Source organism: Pseudophryne corroboree, chromosome 1, assembly GCF_028390025.1.
Source record: "Pseudophryne corroboree isolate aPseCor3 chromosome 1, aPseCor3.hap2, whole genome shotgun sequence".
Lineage (NCBI taxonomy): Eukaryota > Metazoa > Chordata > Amphibia > Anura > Myobatrachidae > Pseudophryne > Pseudophryne corroboree.
The window spans coordinates 131,740,459-131,760,860 of NC_086444.1; the positions used below are offsets into that span (position 1 = coordinate 131,740,459).

The 20,402-nt window shown below is 44.3% G+C and overlaps 1 protein-coding gene across 3 annotated transcripts in view; it reads right to left on the reverse strand.

The window, feature by feature from the left end:
* DIMT1 (DIM1 rRNA methyltransferase and ribosome maturation factor) overlaps positions 1 to 20,402 on the reverse strand; it is a 41,156-nt gene that overhangs the window by 18,306 nt on the left and 2,448 nt on the right. For all 3 annotated transcript variants that reach the window (XM_063963080.1, XM_063963075.1, XM_063963068.1), the window contains exons 2-7: positions 13,518 to 13,591; positions 13,224 to 13,310; positions 12,288 to 12,349; positions 8,370 to 8,463; positions 5,685 to 5,734; positions 3,242 to 3,365 (exon numbers count right to left, since the gene is read on the reverse strand). In XM_063963080.1, the coding sequence (XP_063819150.1) occupies positions 3,242 to 3,365; positions 5,685 to 5,734; positions 8,370 to 8,463; positions 12,288 to 12,349; positions 13,224 to 13,310; positions 13,518 to 13,586 (486 nt within the window). In that variant the 5' untranslated portion in view covers positions 13,587 to 13,591. The remainder of the gene's footprint in view (positions 1 to 3,241; positions 3,366 to 5,684; positions 5,735 to 8,369; positions 8,464 to 12,287; positions 12,350 to 13,223; positions 13,311 to 13,517; positions 13,592 to 20,402) is intronic.

The window sequence follows — 20,402 nt, forward strand, 5'->3', positions numbered from 1 at the left end:
ATTAGATAGTAGTCTCAATCTGCGATCTGCCTAATCCTTTATGGAGGTTGTACCAGGGACAGGTAACACAACCTTCTTTGACAATTTAGACACTCTTTAGGAATATGGATTATAACTCTGGGTGTACTCAGGTTTTCCCAAATAAGGAGTCTAACGCCCTAAATAACGGGAAAGCATTTATTACATAATATATACATATTTTATTTATATATATACATATATATATATATATATATATATATATATTTAAAATATTCCTCATCTCTAACAACCTCAAACAATATGTTGCACCCCTCATATGTCAGTTGCATTATATGGCAAGTGTACGCTTTTCAGGGTGCGTAGTTGGGGTGAGAGGCACAGCTGTGGGATTTGATTCCCCAGCGCTCCCTGCCAGCGTCTCTGTTGATGAACTGCAAGGAGAAAATGGCGATGGTGAGCGCTGGATCCGCTCTGAGGAGAAGTCATGCCCTCTGTAATGGCGCGTCTTCCCGCACTTATTGTATTATACTGGCCTGAGGTATTTTTTCGCTAACAGCGGGATGACCTACACTGGTCAGCAGTGCTGACCAGTGTAGGGTGATTGCGCTGGCCCAGGACGCCCCTCACAGCGCCGCACACAGTGTGCTGCTGAGCCTTCCAGAGCGCAGCCTGTCAGAGCTGTGCTCCCACCGTTGTGCCGCCTTTCCCGCCGGCGACCTGCTCTGTACTCACCACTCTTCTTTTTTTCTGGCTCTGTTAAGGGGTGGCGGCCGTGCTCGTGGCTTGCGATCAGCACCCTCAGGAGCTCAGTGTCCTGTCAGCGGAGATAGAGAACCAATAACTTCTAGAGTTGGTTCCTACCCCCCCCCCCCCCCCCCCCCCCCCCTCAAGTCCCACGAAGCACGTAGTCTGTTGCCAGCAGCCTAACTAAACTCAGAAAATAATAAAACTAGAAAAACTCCTAAGAGCTCCCCCTAGCTGTGACCGACTCCTCCGGGCACATTTTCTAAACTGGGTCTGGTAGGAGGGGCATAGAGGGAGGAGAATGCCCATACTATTAAACTCTTAAAGTGCCCATGGCTCCCAAGGGACCAGTCTATACCCATGGTACTATATGGAACCCCAGCATCCTCTAGGACGTAAGAGAAACTGAAGAATTAGCATAAGTAGGGAGGATTCAGCCAATCAAAGGCTGCCGCTGATTGCCATCATCAATTCGAATCCCCTCGCCCAAACCAGTCTCATCCTCCATGCACAGGGAGTCATAAGCCCAAATAAGTCTCAATCAGCATAGGTAAGAATACAAAGTGTTGGTGCACAGTTAAAAAAAAAAAAAAACACACAAAAAACCCCCACCAAACACCCCCCGTCTCCCCAATAATTTGGAGCCTCAAGACCAGACAATCTTCTAGCCACACATCCTAATAGCAATATATATTTTTCTCACCAATTGCCCGTAGTCCTATAACCATCTTTATTTTAGGTTCCCCACATGTGGAACTATCAGTGCACAAGTAAATCTGCTACTACACCAATTTAGCAGAAATATCAATTAACAAATACCATGCACATTGCACCCACTAATGGGCCCCATATACTAAGCGATTACACTGAAAGATATGAATGAGATATCGTTCATATCTTTCAGTGTGTATGTACCAACGATGCGCTCGTTCATACATGCATACCAATATGGACAATCTCGTCCATATTAGCATGCAGGGCTATGGGGCCGGGTGGCGGGTTGGGGGAGGGAGTGAAGAAACTTCACTCCCCCTGTCAGCCCCCACCCCCTCTGGGTCGCCCATATCAGCCGTCGGGCACCTCGGCGGAAAACGCCCAGTGTGAAGGGCCCATTAGAGTTCAGCAAAGTCCCCTACCCAGATCACTGATGCCTTACTTTAAACCCTGTCAAAGTCGAAAAATATTGTAATGTATATGCCTTGTACTAACCCCATGCACATGCCCGCTGCGCGTGCACTCGCTCTGCCGTACGTGCGCATATCCGCAATTTGCGTAATGGAGCTTTTAACGGCCATGCGCCTTAGCGCGTGGTATGCGCATTTACGGTAGAGTTTGTGAACGCATAGAGGGTTATTAGAACATTACATATTTAACCCAAATAGTGTACATTTTAGATATAGTTCCCCTAGACCATGTCAGCGAGTATTACTAGTTTAAACAGTTCCTGGACGGAGGGAATCGCCTTTGCATGATAGGAAGGGTCAGATAAAGGTTGGAAGGTGATGTCTAGTATCCAGCTGTAGGGTATTTTGAGGGTAACATTCCGGTGTTAGTTAGAGAAAGATCGCTTATTCCTGCGTATAGTTATGTACAAAAGTAGAATATGAACATTAACTGTATTTACTGTATTTTATGTATGCGGCGGGAATCCAGAGGATACCACCCACAAGAGCTGTTGGGAAAAGACATCGCCCACCTATTCAAATCCACCTATGACCTCTTCTGTAATGTAGAGACACATCCCTGTGTCCAATGGACAATGAGATTACAGTGACCATTGTATTGTGTATGCCTGTTGTGTATAAAAAGACCATTGTTGCCTGGCCGGTCAGAAGACTCTGAACGCTATCAGTATGACCAGCGGAGGACCGAGCCGGGTTGCGCTTGCGAACATTCTCACGTATGTACATTCTCTGTAGCCATTATTCTGTTTAGATTTACTTGTTAGCCTGTAGTGTATGATTTGTAGTGTTTACCTTTTGGAATTAATCCACTGAGGCCTTAGAACCCTGTGGTTGCAACTACAAATCAGTGTTGTGTTTTCACTTTCCTGCATGGGCTTTATAGTGTATTAATCTGTTTAAGGTGTATAAGCATTGATAAGGTGTACGCACTGCGGGTACTTTGTACCGCCAGCGCTACTTAAGGTTTAAAGGTATTACATCATTACAGTACTTCGCTGTTAAAGGTTTAAAGTGTAAGCATACCATTACATTGTATCATTAACAAGGTTTAAAGGTTATCCATTGTGTGTGCGCACACTGAGCGTACTCTGTACACTCAGCGCGGCGTGTGTACGCCAAGTGCGTACCACGTGCAGGACTCTGAATGCAAATAGCGTACAAAGTGCATTTAGTCTAGCGGCCATAGCGGCTCCACGGTAATAGTGTATTTAGAGGTATAGCTTTGCGGCCTAAGATAATATCAACATTATCAACCCAGCCCTGATATGTCACAGGAGCCAAGCTAACTGGCAAGCTTACTAACATGGATAACAGCACAAGACCCTCCTTACTTTCATGAGGTGGTCGACACGAGCCAGCAGCTGCGTGTTAATGGACAGCCGGCAGTATAACTTGTCTCCTGGTTTGGCTACCAGACGCATTGCAAACTCTCTTTGGAACATCAGCACTGCACACCTAGGACATGGATACAGAAAGTACATTAGTAAAGCAGCAGAGCACAGCAGCACACATGAGCAGGAGAGCACAGCAGCACACATCAGCAGGAGAGCACAGCAGCACACAACAGCAGGAAAGTTCAAAACAAACTGATGCTGTAATTAATGGGATACATTATACCGGCGGTCACATGACCGACACCGGCATCCCGACAATGTGAATGCTGCTGCGGGATGGGGTATTTTACCCCTACCCTAACCAATCTGGGATGGCGGCTAGGACTAACCCACCATCCCCCCCACTAGTGACATATCTTCGGGATGTCGGCGGTCGGTGTTCCAGCGCCGTGATTCACAGTGTTGCCGGGATGCTGGCGTATGTCACATGATCCTCCCAGAATCTCCACTATTTTTCCCCTTAAGCAAACTGTACTTTTTGTTTTTGTTTCTTTACACATATACAGATTTATTTTGGCAATGTTAAACTAGTCATTGCATTTTACAACTATTAATTGAGGAAACCAGAAAATCTGGAAAAAAATTAAATGACATGTTTCTGTATTTTTCGCATGGTTCTATTTACATACTCAAGTCCATTAAAAATGACATTGAAATGTATCTAATAATACCACAGTGTGTGGACTTTTATTCTGGGTAATATGGACGCAAAAGTGCAAACACAAAGGGACCTTATAATGGGGGTAATTCTGAGTTGATCGCAGCAGGAACTTTGTTAGCAGTTGGGCAAAACCATGTGCACTGCGGGGGAGGCAGATATGACATGTGCAGAGAGTGTTAGATTTGGGTGGGTTATTTTGTTTCTGTGCAGGGTAAATACTGGCTGCTTTATTTTTACACTGCAATTTAGATTGCAGATTGAACACACCACACCCAAATCTAACTCTCTCTGCACATGTTATATCTGCCTCCCCTGCAGTGCACATGGTTTTGCCCAATTGCTAACAAAGTTCCTGCTGCGATCAGAATTACCCCCAATATTTTAACTTTTGCACTATTTATTTTCAACTTGTGAAGACCTTCCAGGCAAAGAGGCTGAAACCTGATTTATTAGTCTCTAGAATAGCAGCTATTATTAGATTGGAATGCGGTCAGGATGGCGGCAGCTGGGTTAGGTTTAGGTACTAAGGGCGGTATCCAATGCCGCTTCGGCTGATCAAAACGTTCGGATATCGCGATGTATGACCGATAGTCATTATCCCGGAATCCAATTAGAGGCTGTTTTGAGCGGCTGAAATTGGACCTGCGATTGCATGAAAACACACGGGAGTGGGAAGAAGTCCTTGATCCCATGTGTTTTCGCGACACAGACGGACGGCCCTTAATTGTGGGTCATGTTTGCATAATCCCTGTTAAGTGCCGGCATCGGGAGAAAACAATGCCGCCATCGGGGCTAATAGGATAGCCCCCTGCAATCCTATTAGCAGTGGGAAAGTACCGCTGCTAATAGGATTCCGCCCTAAGTGGGGATTTAGGGTCTGGCACCTCCGTGGAGGCTTAGGATCCAGGAAGAGGCTTAGGGGGGGTAGGATAAGTATACTTACCAAATCCCTATCGGGATATTCACCATAGGGATGCCGGGTGTCTATCTTCTGACCGCCAGCATCCGGAATGTATTCCATTATATCAGTGTCTGCATGACCCCAATAGTAATGCTACGCTTGCCATAGCTAATGTCGGATTAATTTTGTTGATGACAACCAGATTTGCCAACATGACTGGTCAGCATAAAGTTCATTTGAGGGGTGGATGACTCTAGAGAGCGATAATCAGTAGCATGACCAAAATGACTGCATTTGTAGATTAGAAGATACTCTTCCAAAAAAACTTCTAATCTGTTCATCATCAAGGAACGATTCAATTAGCTGTGAGGTTTTGCAGTAGCACTGCACATTGTTTCTGCACAGATTAATATCACACATTTCTACACTCATCCCTATAGGAGATGAGCAAAAGTTAGCAATAGTTTATCACCAGTTTTCTTTTATCATCTTATCCAATTTTTACCCGTTTTTTTTCACCCAAAATGTTTTTTTTGGGGGTGAAAACACATAGGATGTGGGATAAATTTCCATGAAAAAAGTGGGGCTGATAGGGCTGGTTATCAGGGATTTTTTTTTCTGCCTCCGGTGAAAATAAATCCCAGATTAGTGCCGTTAGTGGCCGCACTTCAGTGACAACTGAATATCCCTTGGGGGTGTGGGGGGGGGGGGGCAGCTGATTAAAAAAGCTGTGGCTAATTGGATATTGCCCTTACTGTTCATTTAAGGGACACTAATATAACACAAACAACTTATCTTCAATTGAGCGGGTAACTTACCTAAAAAAGGGTCTGTGAAGCAGTAGTTTGAATACAAACGGAGAGGAAATCTAGAGCAAAGGAAAGCGTTTAAATTAATAAAAGCATGGATACCAGGGGGTCTATTCATGAAGCAGTGAAAAGAGTGGAGAAAAGGACCAGTAGAGAAGTTGCCCATGGCAACCAATCAGCTTTGAAGGAAGTACATTCAAGTACCAAGTACATTCTGTAAAATGTAAGGGAGATGCTGATTGGTTGCCATGGGCAACTTTTTCACTGGTCTGTTTCTCCACTGCTTCATGAATAGACCCTTTGGTGTCAAAAATCTATCAGAACTATCAAAGCAGCTTGCCACTGGCATAAAACAAGGCCTCAATCTGGATATAGAGTACCTGGTAAGGTGCAGAAGTGTCCTCATACACTATTGTCACATTTGCGCCAAACAGCCCTCCATCGGGACAACAGATCCTGTGCGAGTCGGCTTGCGCCAAGTGCCTTTTATTCAAAATTGTGTAAAAATGTGTGTCTTTGTCGCAATCTATGTGATGGAGTCTGAGTCTGTATACAAAGTGCTACAATACAGTTGTGCTTCATCTGTGACTTTGTACATATTTAAAACTAATTCCTGTGCGGTTACAGTCAAAGGCCCTCATTAAGCTTGGATCGGTAGTTATCAAAAATTGTAAACCAACGATTTTTGCTAAATTGCACATGCACATTGGCCACTATGGGGGTAATTCCAAGTTGATCGCAGCAGGAATTTTTTTAGCAGTTGGGCAAAACCATGTGCACTGCAGGGGAGGCAGATATAACATGTGAAGAGAGAGTTAGATTTGGGTGTGGTGTGTTCAATCTGCAATCTAAATTGCAGTGTAAAAATAAAGCAGCCAGTATTTACCCTGCACAGAAACAAAATAACCCGCCCAAATCTAACTCTCTCTGCAAATGTTATATCTGCCTCCCCTGCAGTGCACATGGTTTTGCCCAACTGCTAAAAAATTTCCTGCTGCGATCAACTTGGAATTACCCCCTATGTGCGTGCATGAGTACTCACATTGCGGTCGCATCCCAGAAGGATGTGACCACAATATAACTGACTGTGGCGGGCATTTGACCGTTGCCGGGGATATTGGCAAAAACATGGGCGGAGTCAAAGCGTTTTCGCGGCGCCCGTGAGATGTCACGTGCGACCAATGCAACCCGAAAAATGGCACCGGACCGACTGCACACACAGCCTGGCTGCATATGCAGGGGTCAACCTCAAATTCTAAATTTGCGATGCGATCGCAATTGAATTGTAATTGCATGGCAAGGCAGACATCTGGATGCTGGGCCGCCCTCGACATGCCAGCAACAGCAGCTGCACATTCTGCTTATAGCAGCTAACGCTGCAACTAACGCTGAATATGGTCCAAAGTTTGGTGCCTTTGGTACAGACTGAATGGTGTTTCTCTGCGTTTGCTGTGTGAATAAAGGAACATACACACTAGAAGACTTGAAAGATGAACAATGTGGAAGATGAGCGATTTCCCCTGAACTTGATGACAAACGAGTGTACACACGGAGCTTTTTTTTTTTTTTTTTTTTTTACAAACGATCTGAACGACGAACGATCTGCTCTGCTGGGATTGAGCTGCATGCATAGACGACTGACAATCTGCTTCCAACGACCACGGGCGCGCAAATCGTTCATCGTTTGCTGTGTACACACTAGAATGATCTGAACGATTTGATCGTTCAGAACTGTCATTATCACTCATATCTATAGAAAATATCTTCTAGTGTGTATGGGCCTTAAGATGCAAAATTAAACCGCAGCTCACTCGCGCCAGGCATCTTCCAACAGTGTATTGAGACTAGGGGGGGAATGTAATAGGGTGTGAGAATCAGAAAGTTTGAGATTTTGGGAGAGTTCTCCTGTTTTTTTAAAGTGGCAATCATTTACGTGCAAAAATAAACCTGGCTTTACCATGTAATTGATTGCCACTTTAAAAAAAAAAAAGCACCAGGAGAAATCTCCCCAACGCTCTCACTTTCTGATTCTCACACCCTAATACATACCCCCCAGGTGTCTGAGGGCACATCAGTAAATTGCCCAACTGTCTCGATGTATGGTACCTGCTAAGATAAACTGGACACTGCCTACGTGTACAGTACCTGCTAAGATAAACTGGACACCGTCTAGACGTACAGTACCTGGTAAGGTAAATTGACCACCGCCTAGATATACAGGACCTGGTAAGATAAACTGGACACTTCCTGGATGTACAGGACCTGGTAAAATAAACTGGACACTGCCTGGATGTACAGGACCTGGTAAAATAAACTGGACACTGCCTGGGTGTACAGGACCTGGTAAGATAAACTGGACACTGCCTGGGTGTACAGGACCTGGTAAGATAAACTGGACACTGCCTAGATATACAGGACCTGGTAAGATAAACTGGACACTTCCTGGATGTACAGGACCTGGTAAAATAAACTGGACACTGCCTGGATGTACAGGACCTGGTAAGATAAACTGGACACTGCCTGGATGTACAGGACCTGGTAAGATAAACTGGACACTGCCTGGATGTACAGGACCTGGTAAGATAAACTGGACACCGCCTAGATGTTGTAGAGGACCTGGTAAAATAAACTGGACACCGCCTAGATGTACAGGACCTGGTAAGATAAACTGGTCACTGCCTGAATGTACAGTACCTGGTAAGGTAAATTGGCCACACAGAGGTCAAAAAAAGGCAGATCCGTCTTCAAAACATCACCAACCATGACTTGAAGTTTATTTGCAACAGCTCTGTAACAGAGAACACACTATACATACATTCTTTATATTTACTAAACTTCACACATACCATATCCTTAGAAGTATTAGGAAGGGAACTTATTTGGCTTATATGGAAGTTTCCCTACCCATCCCAATGTCATAAGAACGCCTGGAGGGAATGTCTATGAAGGACTTCAGGCTTCACTCTATGGTTTGGGTGCTGCGTTTTACTGGACACACTCCTACATGTAGAATACTGGGTATAGATGCACCACTCTTAGAAACAGTATATTTACAAGTGTGCTTCCTACTAGAAAGGTAGGAATATGTATTTGAGGTTTTCTCTGCTGAAAAGTTATATATGTGTGATAAAGTAAGTGATATACTTTATCCCATATAGATAACTATATGGATAAAGTAAGTGATCTTTAAAATGTGCCTCTACAATAAACTGACATTTTTATTATACAGTATTTATTGTAAGTTCATCTATAGCACTACACATGTGATACTGTTACTGAATGGTGACAGTGTACAGCCGTCACATCTTCCACACACTGCTGTAAGACAGAGGAGGACTTCCTATAATACACGCACACTGAAGCTCACAGCATTGGGGAACTATACAAAAAGTATATTCTGTTAATACAATTTACAGTAATTGCATCACTTAGTGCTTGACAACAATAGATGCAGATATCAGAATTACTTTTTTCCTAGATAAATTTCAAATTTTATTTAGTTTTATTAACTTACTGATTTGAATTGTTGCAGAAATAACCTTAAAATATGTAATCTACTATATGAAAACAAATCAGAATCTTTAGATCAGAATACATTTTTGAACTTTGTAATACGAGGGGTGTGCAATAAGTTTCCAGGTGCACAAAAACTATTATATTTACAAAGAAAGTGAACATTTAATTTTTTCAAAGTATTTAACAGAGGAGTCTATGCAAAGTTGCATGCGCTCAAACCACTTGGTGAAGCAGCTGGACCAGTCCAAAGCAGGTATGTCTTCTACATGCTGGATTAAGGTCTCCACTGCAGCTGCCGGTGACGCAAAACGAATCCCACACATCTTCCACTCAATTTTTGGGAAAATGAAGTCGCAGGGGGGCAAGTCTGGGCTGTATGTTGGATAACCAAGCTCCTGGTTGTGTTCATGCCCCACAAAATCCACCAATTTCCGTGGGCAGGTGCACTATCATAATAGAGAAGGGCACAACAAGCTTAGGTTCTTCGACGGCACCTAGAAATGGCTTCCAGCACTTGTGGCAGGCATTGGATGGCGTACTAGTCCCCAGTGAGACTGTATGTTGCTGCATGAGTGGTACAGTAGCTACATGACCAGTCTTGGCTACGAAAACAGCCACCATTAGCTTGGCCACACTGTGCTCACATCAGAACTTTTGTGGCGGCACACCTCCAACTGGGTTTCACTGGGCTAAATCTTTAGTCTTTGTGCCAAAACTGTAGATCCAGGATCTCTCAAGAGTTTGAGTGACCGCCATCATACCTGGCCAGCATGTTGCGGCACCAAGTCACCCAAACCTCCTTCTGCTCTCGAGTCAGCTGAGGAGGCAAACACATGGAGAAATCTTGCTCAGGGCAAGCTTTTGGTGGAGTATCAAGTGAATGGATCCCAATAAAATGCCAATCCCCTCTAACTGGACCACGGTCACCCTGGCGTTCACATCAACTATGGCCTTGGTGATAGAAGACACAGATCAGCCGCAATTCTCCTCATCTTCCAGGGACCATCTCCTGTGCCAAAATTTTGCAAACTACTTAAAAACAGTGGTTCAGGACGGTGCTTCCTCCTCAAAAGCAGTTTGCAGTCAGTAAAAACACTCCTGCTGTCGCAGACCACTCTTATAGCTGTAGACGATTATGGCTTTCCAGAGGCCTCTGCTGAGCTTCATAACGAGTTTGTGAAGAAAGTGAACATGCTGACTACTCACTGTGCAGTGCCGCTTATATACGGTCATGACATTTCACAAGAACTTTAGTCAGATCACAGTTCACAACCAGACCATCAGATTGTGTACTCTACCTATGCACTGCACATCCGTAAACTTATTGCACACCTCTAATACAATAAATGAATCATCCATGGACTTTTGTGCATTAAAATAGGACGAACAAAAAACATAACAAAACAATCTCACATATTCTTACACAGATGTTTCCTTTTACACCTATCATTTTTGTGCTATATGCTATGAGACAATGGGCATGACTTAAATGCTCCGCCGTGCGTAGCGAGTCCTGTATTTCACATCTTAATTCACTAATAGTGTACTAAATACCAAGTCCCTAGTACACGGTTAGCAAATTTAAGCATTATGCTACATGGTGCAAGTCACTCGTGCTGTATACAAATGACTCACTCCATACATCGTTATGCTTAATCCACGACTTTATACCAGTTTCTAGCAATAAACAAATACGGATCCAAAATACAGTATTTATTGCACTAATCGCTAATTAAAGGTGAAAAATTCAGTAACCTGGGTAAAATGGCATAAGGCAGAGCTTCTTATACTTTAGGACATTTATAATTTGCCTTTTCATCCAGACTGAGTACTTTTAGCTAAATTTTGAGTCCTAATTAGCTAACAGTGTAATAGGGGCCTAATTCAGACCTGATCGCAGCAGCAAATTTGTTAGCTAAAGGACAAAACCATGTGCACTGCAGGTGTGGCAGATATAACGTGCAGAGAGTTAGATTTGGGTGGGTTATTTTGTTTCTGTGCAGGGTAAATACTGGCTGCTGTATTTTTAAACTGCAATTTAGACTTCAGTTTGAACACACCCCACCCAAATCTCTCTCTGCACGTTATATCTGTACCCCCCTGCAGGAGTGTAGTATGGTTGCCGGCAGTCGGGGTCCCGGCGACCAGCATACCGGCGCCGGAATCCCGATCGTCTGCATACCGACAGCTGGGCAAGCGCAAATGAGCCCCTTGCGGGCTCGCTGTGCTCGCCACCCTGCGGGTACGCTATCTATTCTCCCTTCAGGGGGGGTCGTGAACCCCCAAGAGGAAGAAAAGATGTCGGTATGCCGGCGGTCGGGATTCCGGCGCCGGTATGATGGTCGCCGGCATCCTGAAGACCACCCCCCCTGCAGTGCACATGGTTTTGCCCATTAGCTAACAAATTTGCTGCTGCGTTCAGATCTGAATTAGGCCCTAGGTACCTAGGATTAGTATTAAGATATTTAACAAAAAAGTTGCATGCTCAGCTACATGTCAAAGTCAATAGTGCGCCAAATGGTCTATTTGGCAGGATTTAAGGATAGGTGTATGTGGACACATCTGTAGTTTGAAGGGGACAAAAAAAAACAAACCCCAAATTAAATTAGACACTAATTATTATATTTCCACATATAATTGGGATACATCCTTCATTTACACTACTCTGTCATTGTTAACATTTTCATGTAATATGTAGACTTCAGCTAGGAATAGCTCTCTAAAAGTAACAATAATTCAGTGTCAAACCAGAAAAACGGAACATTAAATCAATGTATAACCCATAGGGTGACTTTTAGCTACCTTCATTCTCCATCATTTCCTATGATCATTGCTTACTTAAAAAACTTAATGAAAGAGTTAATGAATATGGCGTTTGTCCACCAACTGTAAATGTGCATTAGCCGACAGCAACCAAACGATCAGCCCAGTGCAAATTACACAATGACAATAAATGATGTTACGTCACTTTTGCACTTTGTTAGTTAAGAAGGCACCTCCCCTTCCCCCACACACCCCATTTCTTTTTGTGGGGTCCCGCTTGACATTATCACACACTTCCATTTTTTGTTTGGACCCAGCAATATCTGTACTTACGAGCCTTGAACTCGTTTCTGAAGCTCAGCGACAAGACGGGTGTCAAGTTCACAAGCAACAACCTGATAGAGGGAGTAAAAAAAAAAAAAAAAAAAATGACATTGTAACTATACAGTGTGCCTGTGAATCAGAATGCCATGATTACAATATTATTCTGATTATTTTGATTACAATAGCATTCCCATAGTACAGTAAAAAAAATATTAAAAATCAAAATGTTTTTATTTCCTTCTTGATGTGGTTTTCTTGTCCGTTAATAACCCATTAGTAAATCCATATACTTCCTTTTAGCTCATGAAAACTCAAATTATGACCAAAATATATATTTTTTAAAAATGTTGTGCAAGAGAAGTATAACTGACAATATACAACTTTTCAGGAAAAACTATATGTACATTGTTCTTAAAGTGCAACTGAAAAAAAAATATCACAATAGTAGAAATCGTGTCATGACAGAGTTATTAGTTAAAAACCATATGAGTAACATACTTTTATGGAACATAATAAAACTGCATGATAATAATAATAGTTTTCCTTTTGAATTCTGAAAAAGAATGGTAGAAGCTTTTTCTTAATGTCCATTGTGCTGTGCTACACTAGTGTATTCTCCTGCTCCTGTATACCAACATTAGTGCATATCTTCCTGTGTTATTATAAGGGCCTGGGTTGCACATCTACATGTGTAGAGATGCCACTACAGAAGGGTAACATTACAGAACACTGGGCAATAACGCTGGGAGGTAGATCCCCGTGGTTCTTATACGCTGCATGGACACATTTTAGACAGCAAAGCACACTTGTACCCTTATATGTTTTCATAATTGCTTAAATGATGCATACTATTTAAACAAAAAAATAGAAAAATCTGAAGTACAAAACAAAATCTGAATCATGTTCTGTTTATAAACCATCATTTTACAATAAGCAGTATCTTACCTTTTTTGCTTTTTCTAATAACTTAATGGTCATATTTCCTGTACCAGGACCAACCTCTAGCACAACATCTGTTGGTCGTATAGCAGCCTGAAATACATATAGTCATTGCAGACTGGTTATTAGCAATAAGCCTTTAGTCAGTGGTTGCATTCCAGAACGCAGTGACCTATGATTTAAAAATCATTTTTATTTCCATTTATAACAGCCACAAAATGTTATGTTGCTGAATACACAGCATTAAAAGGAAATAAAAACAGAATTGCAGAGCATGAAACATGTCAGCCAATGACTTACCTTCTCAATAATGCTGTTCACTATAAGAGGGTTCTTCAGAATATGCTGGCCGATTCCTGTGTTGAACATAACCCCTAAACATGGACAAAGAAAATAAGAATTTACTTACCGATAATTCTATTTCTCGTAGTCCGTAGTGGATGCTGGGGACTCCGTCAGGACCATGGGGAATAGCGGGCTCCGCAGGAGACAGGGCACATCTAAAAAGCTTTTTAGGTCACATGGTGTGTACTGGCTCCTCCCCCTATGACCCTCCTCCAAGCCTCAGTTAGGTACTGTGCCCGGACGAGCGTACACAATAAGGAAGGATCTTGAATCCCGGGTAAGACTCATACCAGCCACACCAATCACACCGTACAACTTGTGATCTGAACCCAGTTAACAGTATGATAACAAAACGAAGTAGCCTCTGAAAGATGGCTCACAACAATAGTAATAACCCGATTTTTGTAACAATAACTATGTACAAGCATTGCAGACAATCCGCACTTGGGATGGGCGCCCAGCATCCACTACGGACTACGAGAAATAGAATTATCGGTAAGTAAATTCTTATTTTCTCTAACGTCCTAGTGGATGCTGGGGACTCCGTCAGGACCATGGGGATTATACCAAAGCTCCCAAACGGGCGGGAGAGTGCGGATGACTCTGCAGCACCGAATGAGAGAACTCCAGGTCCTCCTTAGCCAGAGTATCAAATTTGTAAACTTTTACAAACGTGTTCTCCCCTGACCACGTAGTTGCTCGGCAAAGTTGTAATGCCGAGACCCCTCGGGCAGCTGCCCAAGATGCGCCCACTTTCCTAGTGGAGTGGGCCTTTACAGATTTAGGCTGTGGCAGGCCTGCCACAGAATGTGCAAGTAGGATTGTGCTACAGATCCAACGTGCAATCGTCTGTTTAGACGCAGGAGCACCCATCTTGTTGGATGCATACAATATAAACAGCAAGTCAGACTTTCTGACTCCAGCCGTCCTAAACTATATATATATATAAATATATTTTTAGGGTCCTGACAACGTCTAGTAACTTGGAGTCCTCCAAGTCCCTAGTAGCCGCAGGCACCATAATAGGTTGTTTCAGGTGAAAACCTGACACCCCCTTAGGAAGAAAACTGGAGACGAGTCCCAGTTCTGCCCTGTCCGAATGGAAAATTAAATATGGCTTTTATAAGACAAAGCCGCCCATTCTGACAATCGCCTGGCCGAGGCCAGGACCAACAGCATGGTCACTGTCCATGTGAGATATTGGTCAACAGCATGTTCACTTTCCATGTGAGATATTTCAAATCCACAGATTTGAGCGGTTCAAACCAATATGATTTTAAGGAATCCCAACACTATGTTGAGATCACACGGTGCCACTAAAGGCACAAAAAAGGGGTGTATATGCAATACTCCCTTGACAATCTGGACTTCAGGAACTGAAGTCAATTCTTTCCGGAAGAAATTCTACAGGGCCGAAACTTAAAACCTTAAAGAACCCCAATTTTAGGCTCAAAACACTCCTGTTTTCAGGAAGTGTAGAAATCGACCTAGTTGAATTTTCTTCGTGGGGCCTTCCTGGCCTCACCCACGCAACATATTTTCACCACATGTGGTGATGACGTTGTGCGGTCACCTCCTTCCTGGCTTTGACCAGGGTAGGTATGACCTCTTATGGAATGCCTTTTTCCTTCAGGATCCGGCATTCAACCGCCATGCCGTCAAACGCAGCCGCGGTAAGTCTTGGAATAGACATGGTACCTGCTGAAGCAAGTCCCTTCTTAGCTCCCCAGGCCCTTAGTCCTCTGTGAGCATCTCTTGAAGTTCCGGGTACCAAGTCCCTCTTGGCCAATCCGGAGTCACGAGTATAGTTCATACTCCTCTATGTCTTATAATTCTCAATACCTTGGTTATGAGAAGCAGAGGAGGGAACACATACACCGACTGTTACACCCACGGTGTTACCAGGACATCCACAGCTATCGCCTGAAGGTCTCATGACCTGGCGCAATACCTGTCCCGTTTTTTGTTCGGGCGGGACGCCATCATTTCCACCTTTGGTCTTTGCCAATGGTTCACAATCATGCGGAAAAACTTCCCTATGAAGTTCCCACTCTCCCGGGTGGAGGTCATGCCTGCTGAGGAAGTCTGCTTCCCAGTCGTCCACTCCCGGAGAGAACACTGCTGACAGTGCTATCACATGATTTTCCGCCTAGCGAAAAATCCTTGCAGTTTTTTCACTGCCCTCCAGCTTCTTGTGCCGCCCTTTCTGTTTACGTGGGCGACTGCCGTGATGTTATCCCACTGGATCAATACCGGCTGACCTTGAAGCAGAGGTCTTGCTAAGTTTAGAGCATTATAATTTTGCTCTTAACTCCATCTATGTGGAGAGAATTCTCCAGACTTGATCACACTTTCCTGGAAATTTTTCCCCTGTGTGACTGCTCCCCAGCCTCTCAGGCTGGCCTCCGTGGTCACCAGCATCCAATCCTGAATGCTGAATCTGTGGCCCTCTAGAAGATGAGCACTCTGTAATCACCACAGGAGAGACACCCTTGTCCTTAGATATAGGGTTATCCGCTGATGCATCTGAAGATGCGATCCGGACCATTTGTCCAGCAGATCCCACTGAAGAGTTCTTGCGTGAAATCTGCCGAATGGAATTGCTTCGTAATAAGCCACCATTTTTACCAGGACTCTTGTGCAATGATGCACTGACACTTTTCCTGGTTTTAGGAGGATCCCGATTAGCTCGGATAACTCCCTGGCTTTCTCCTCTGGGAGAAACACCTTTTTCTGGACTGTGTCCAGAATCATCCCTAGGAACAGTAGACGTGTCCTCGGAAAAGCTGCGATTTTGGAATATTTAGAATCCACTCGTGCTGTCGTAGAACTATTAAAGATAGTGCTACTCCGACCTCCAACTGTTCTCTGGACCTTGCCCTTATCAGGGAAGCGTACCAGTTTCTTTTAAGAAGAATCATCATTTCGGCCATTACCTTGGTAAAGACCCGTGGCGCCGTGGACAATCCAAACGGCAGCGTCTGAACTGATAGTGACAGTTCTGTACCACGAACCTGAGGTACCCTTGGTGAGAAGGGCAATTTTGGACATGTAGGTAAGTGTCCCTGATATCCAGTGACACCATATCGTCCCCTTCCTGGTTCGCTATCACTGCTCTGAGTGACTCCATCTTGATTTGAACGCTTGTATGTAAGTGTTCAAATATTTCAGATCTCACCGAGCCGTTTGGCTTCAGTACCACAATATAGTGTGGAATAATACCCCCTCCCTTGTTGTAGGAGGGGTACTTTGATTATCCCCTGCTGGGAATACAGCCTGTGAATTGTTTCCAATACTACCTCCCTGTCGGAGGTAGACGTTGGTAAAACAGACTTCCGGAACTTGTGAGGAGGAGACATCTCGAATTTCCAATGTACACCTGGGATACTACATGTAGGATCCAGGAGTCCCCTTGCAAGTGAGCCCACTGCGTGCTGAAACTCTTGAGATGACCCCCTACCGCACCTGAGTCCGCTTGTACTGCCCCAGCGTCATGCTGCGGACTTGGCAGAAGCTGTGAAGGGCTTCTGTTCCTGGGAATGGGCTGCTTGCTGCAGTCTTCTTCCCTTTCCTCTACCCCTGAGCAGATATGACTGGCTTTTGCCCGCCTGCCCGTATGGAGACGAAAGGACTGAGACTGAAAAGACTGTGTCCTTTTCTGTTGAGATGTGACTCGGGGTAACAAAAGGTGGATTTTTCAGCTGTTGCCATGGCCACCAGGTCCGATGGACCGCCCCTTTATACGGCAATACTTCCATGTGCCGTCTGGAATCTGCCTCACCTGACCACTGTCGTGTCTTCGTCTGGCAGATATGGACATCACATTTACTCTTGATGCCAGAATGCAAATATCCCTCTGCGCATCACGCATATATAGAAATGCATCCTTAAAATGCTCTATAGACAATAAAATCTTGTCCGTGTCAAGGGTATCAAAATTTTCAGTCAGGAAATCCGACCAAGCCCCCTCAGCGCTGCACATCCAGTCTGAGGCGATTGCTGGTCGTAGTATAACACCAGTATGTGTGTATATATTTCTTAGGCTATTTTTCAGCTTCTTATCAGCTGGCTCCTTGAGGGCGGCCGTATCTGGAGACGGTAACGCCACTTGTTTTTATAAGCGTGTGAGCGCCTTATCCACCCTAAGGTGTGTTTCCCAACTCGCCCTTACTTCTGGCGGGAAAGGGTATACCGCCCATAACTTTCTATCGGAGGAACCCCACGTATCACCACACACTTCATTTAATTTATCTGATTCAGGCAAAACTACAAGTAGTTTATTCACACCCTACAAAATACCCTTATTTGTGGTACTTGTAGTATCAGAAATATGTAACACCTCCTTCATGCCCTTAACATGTAACGTGTGGCCCTAAAGGAAAATACGTTTGTTTCTTCACCGTCGACCCTGGAGTCAGTGTCCGTGAGGTAAATGGGCGTTTTTACAAGCCCCTGACGGTGTCTGAGACGCCTGGACAGGTACTAATTTGTTTGCCGGTCGTCTCATGTCGTCAACCGGCTTGCAGCGTGTTGACATGATCACGTACTTCCACAAGTAAGCCATCCATTCTGGTGTCGACTCCCTAGAGAGTGACATCACCATTACAGGCAATTTGCTCCGCCTCCTCACCAACATTTTCCTCATACATGTCGACACACACGTACCGACTTACAGCACACACACAGGGAATGCTCTGATAGAGGACAGGACCCACTAGCCCTTTGGGGAGACAGAGGGAGAGTTTGCCAGCACACACCAAAATGCTATAATTATACAGGGACAACCTTTATATAAGTGTTCCTCCCTTATAGCATTTAATATATATTTATATCGCCAAATCAGTGCCCCCCCTCTCTGTTTTAACCCTGTTTCTGTAGTGCAGTGCAGGGGAGAGCATGGGAGCCTTCCCCTCAGCCTTTCTGTGAGGGAAAATGGCGCTGTGTGCTGAGGAGAATAAGCTCCGCCCCTTTATCGGCGGGCTTTTCCTCCCGGTTTTTTAAGAACTGGCCTGGGTTAAAATACATACATATAGCCTTAATGGCTATATGTGATGTATTTATTTTGCCAAATAGGTATTTATATTGCTGCCCAGGGCGCCCCCAGCAGCGCCCTGCACCCTCCGTGACCATGTCAGTGAGCCGTGTGACAACAATGGCGCACAGCTGCAGTGCTGTGCGCTACCTCTCTGAAGACTGAAGTCTTCTGCCGCCTGTTTCCGGACCTCCGTCTCTGCCGTCTTCAGCGTCTGTAAGGGGGATCGGCGGCGCGGCTCCGGGACGAACCCCAGGCTGACCTGTGTTCCGACTCCCTCTGGAGCTCAGTGTCCAGTAGCCTAAGATCCCAATCCATCCTGCACGCAGGTGAGTTGGAGATCTCTCCCCTAAGTCCCTCGTTGCAGTGATCCTGTTGCCAGCAGGAATCACTGAGTGAAACCCTAAAAAAAACTTTTCCAAACAGCTCTTTAAGAGAGCCATCCAGATTGCACCCTTCTCGGACGGGCACAAAAACCTAACTGAGGCTTGGAGGAGGGTCATAGGGGGAGGAGCCAGTACACACCATGTGACCTAAAAAGCTTTTTAGATGTGCCCTGTCTCCTGCGGAGCCCGCTATTCCCCATGGTCCTGACGGAGTCCCCAGCATCCACTAGGACGTTAGAGAAATAATATTTATATTTAACCGATGGAGTCACTTTTTAAAGACCAAAACTAAAAGGCCCTACACACTTCAAGATTATCTGTCCAATCTTTCTGGTTGGAACAAAAATCTGGTAGTGTATGGGAGCAACTGACAATTGACCATTTGCTCTCAAACACTGGAAAACAGACAAAAATGGACTTTCAGACAAATTGGTTAACTTTGTTTTATTAAACCAGGGATGGGGAACCTTCGTCCCTCCAACTATTGTTGAACTACACATCCCACCATGCCCTGCAACAGTTTTAGCATTGCCAAATAGCAAAACTGTGCCAAAGCATGCTGATATGTGTAGTTCAACAGCAGCTGGAGGACCGTAGGCTCCCCATCCCTGCATTAAACCAATTCATCTGAACAACAGTTTTTGGCCATTTTCTGCATGTTGGGAGCAAATGGTTGATTGACATTTGCTCCCAGACATTGCCAGATTTTCTTTCCAATCAACCAGATTGGACAGATAATCTTATGGGGCCCATACACGGTGCTATTTGTGCTACATCCAAGTGGAGTATGCTATTTGTACTACATCCAATTTTAAATACACTCAGTGTACTATATGCGATGTAGTACAAAAATACCTGCCTGCATATATAGTATTGCGCATCGCATCGCAAGGGTCAATACACATGGTGCAGTTTGAACTAGATGCGGTGCTATTTGAACTAAAAAGATCAAATAGCATTCGTGAATCGCACCGTGTGTGGACACCATTAGATTGGACAGATAACCTTTAAGTGTGTAGGGACATGTACCTGGAGATTGTATTATACGGGATCGGTATGAAATACCTCCAATCAAAATCCCGACGTTCAAAATCCCGACACCAATTGACCGATGGTCAAAATCCCGACAAGGTCAAAATACAGACATGTAAAATGCCGACATGTAAAATACCGAGATGCGGTTTTTGTTGTTTTTTGTGTGTATGTCGACATAAGTCAACATGGACACCATATAAAGCGTACCGCTGCGCTCGCCATGCTTTGGGCACGGTGCCTCGCTGCGCTCGGCACACTATTATATTCCCATTCCAGGTCCACTGGGATGGTAAAGTGTGAACAAGTCGGTTTCAATTAAAAAAAATCATGAAAAACTCATGTCGGTATTTTGACCTGTCGTCATTTTACATGTCGGTATTTTGACCT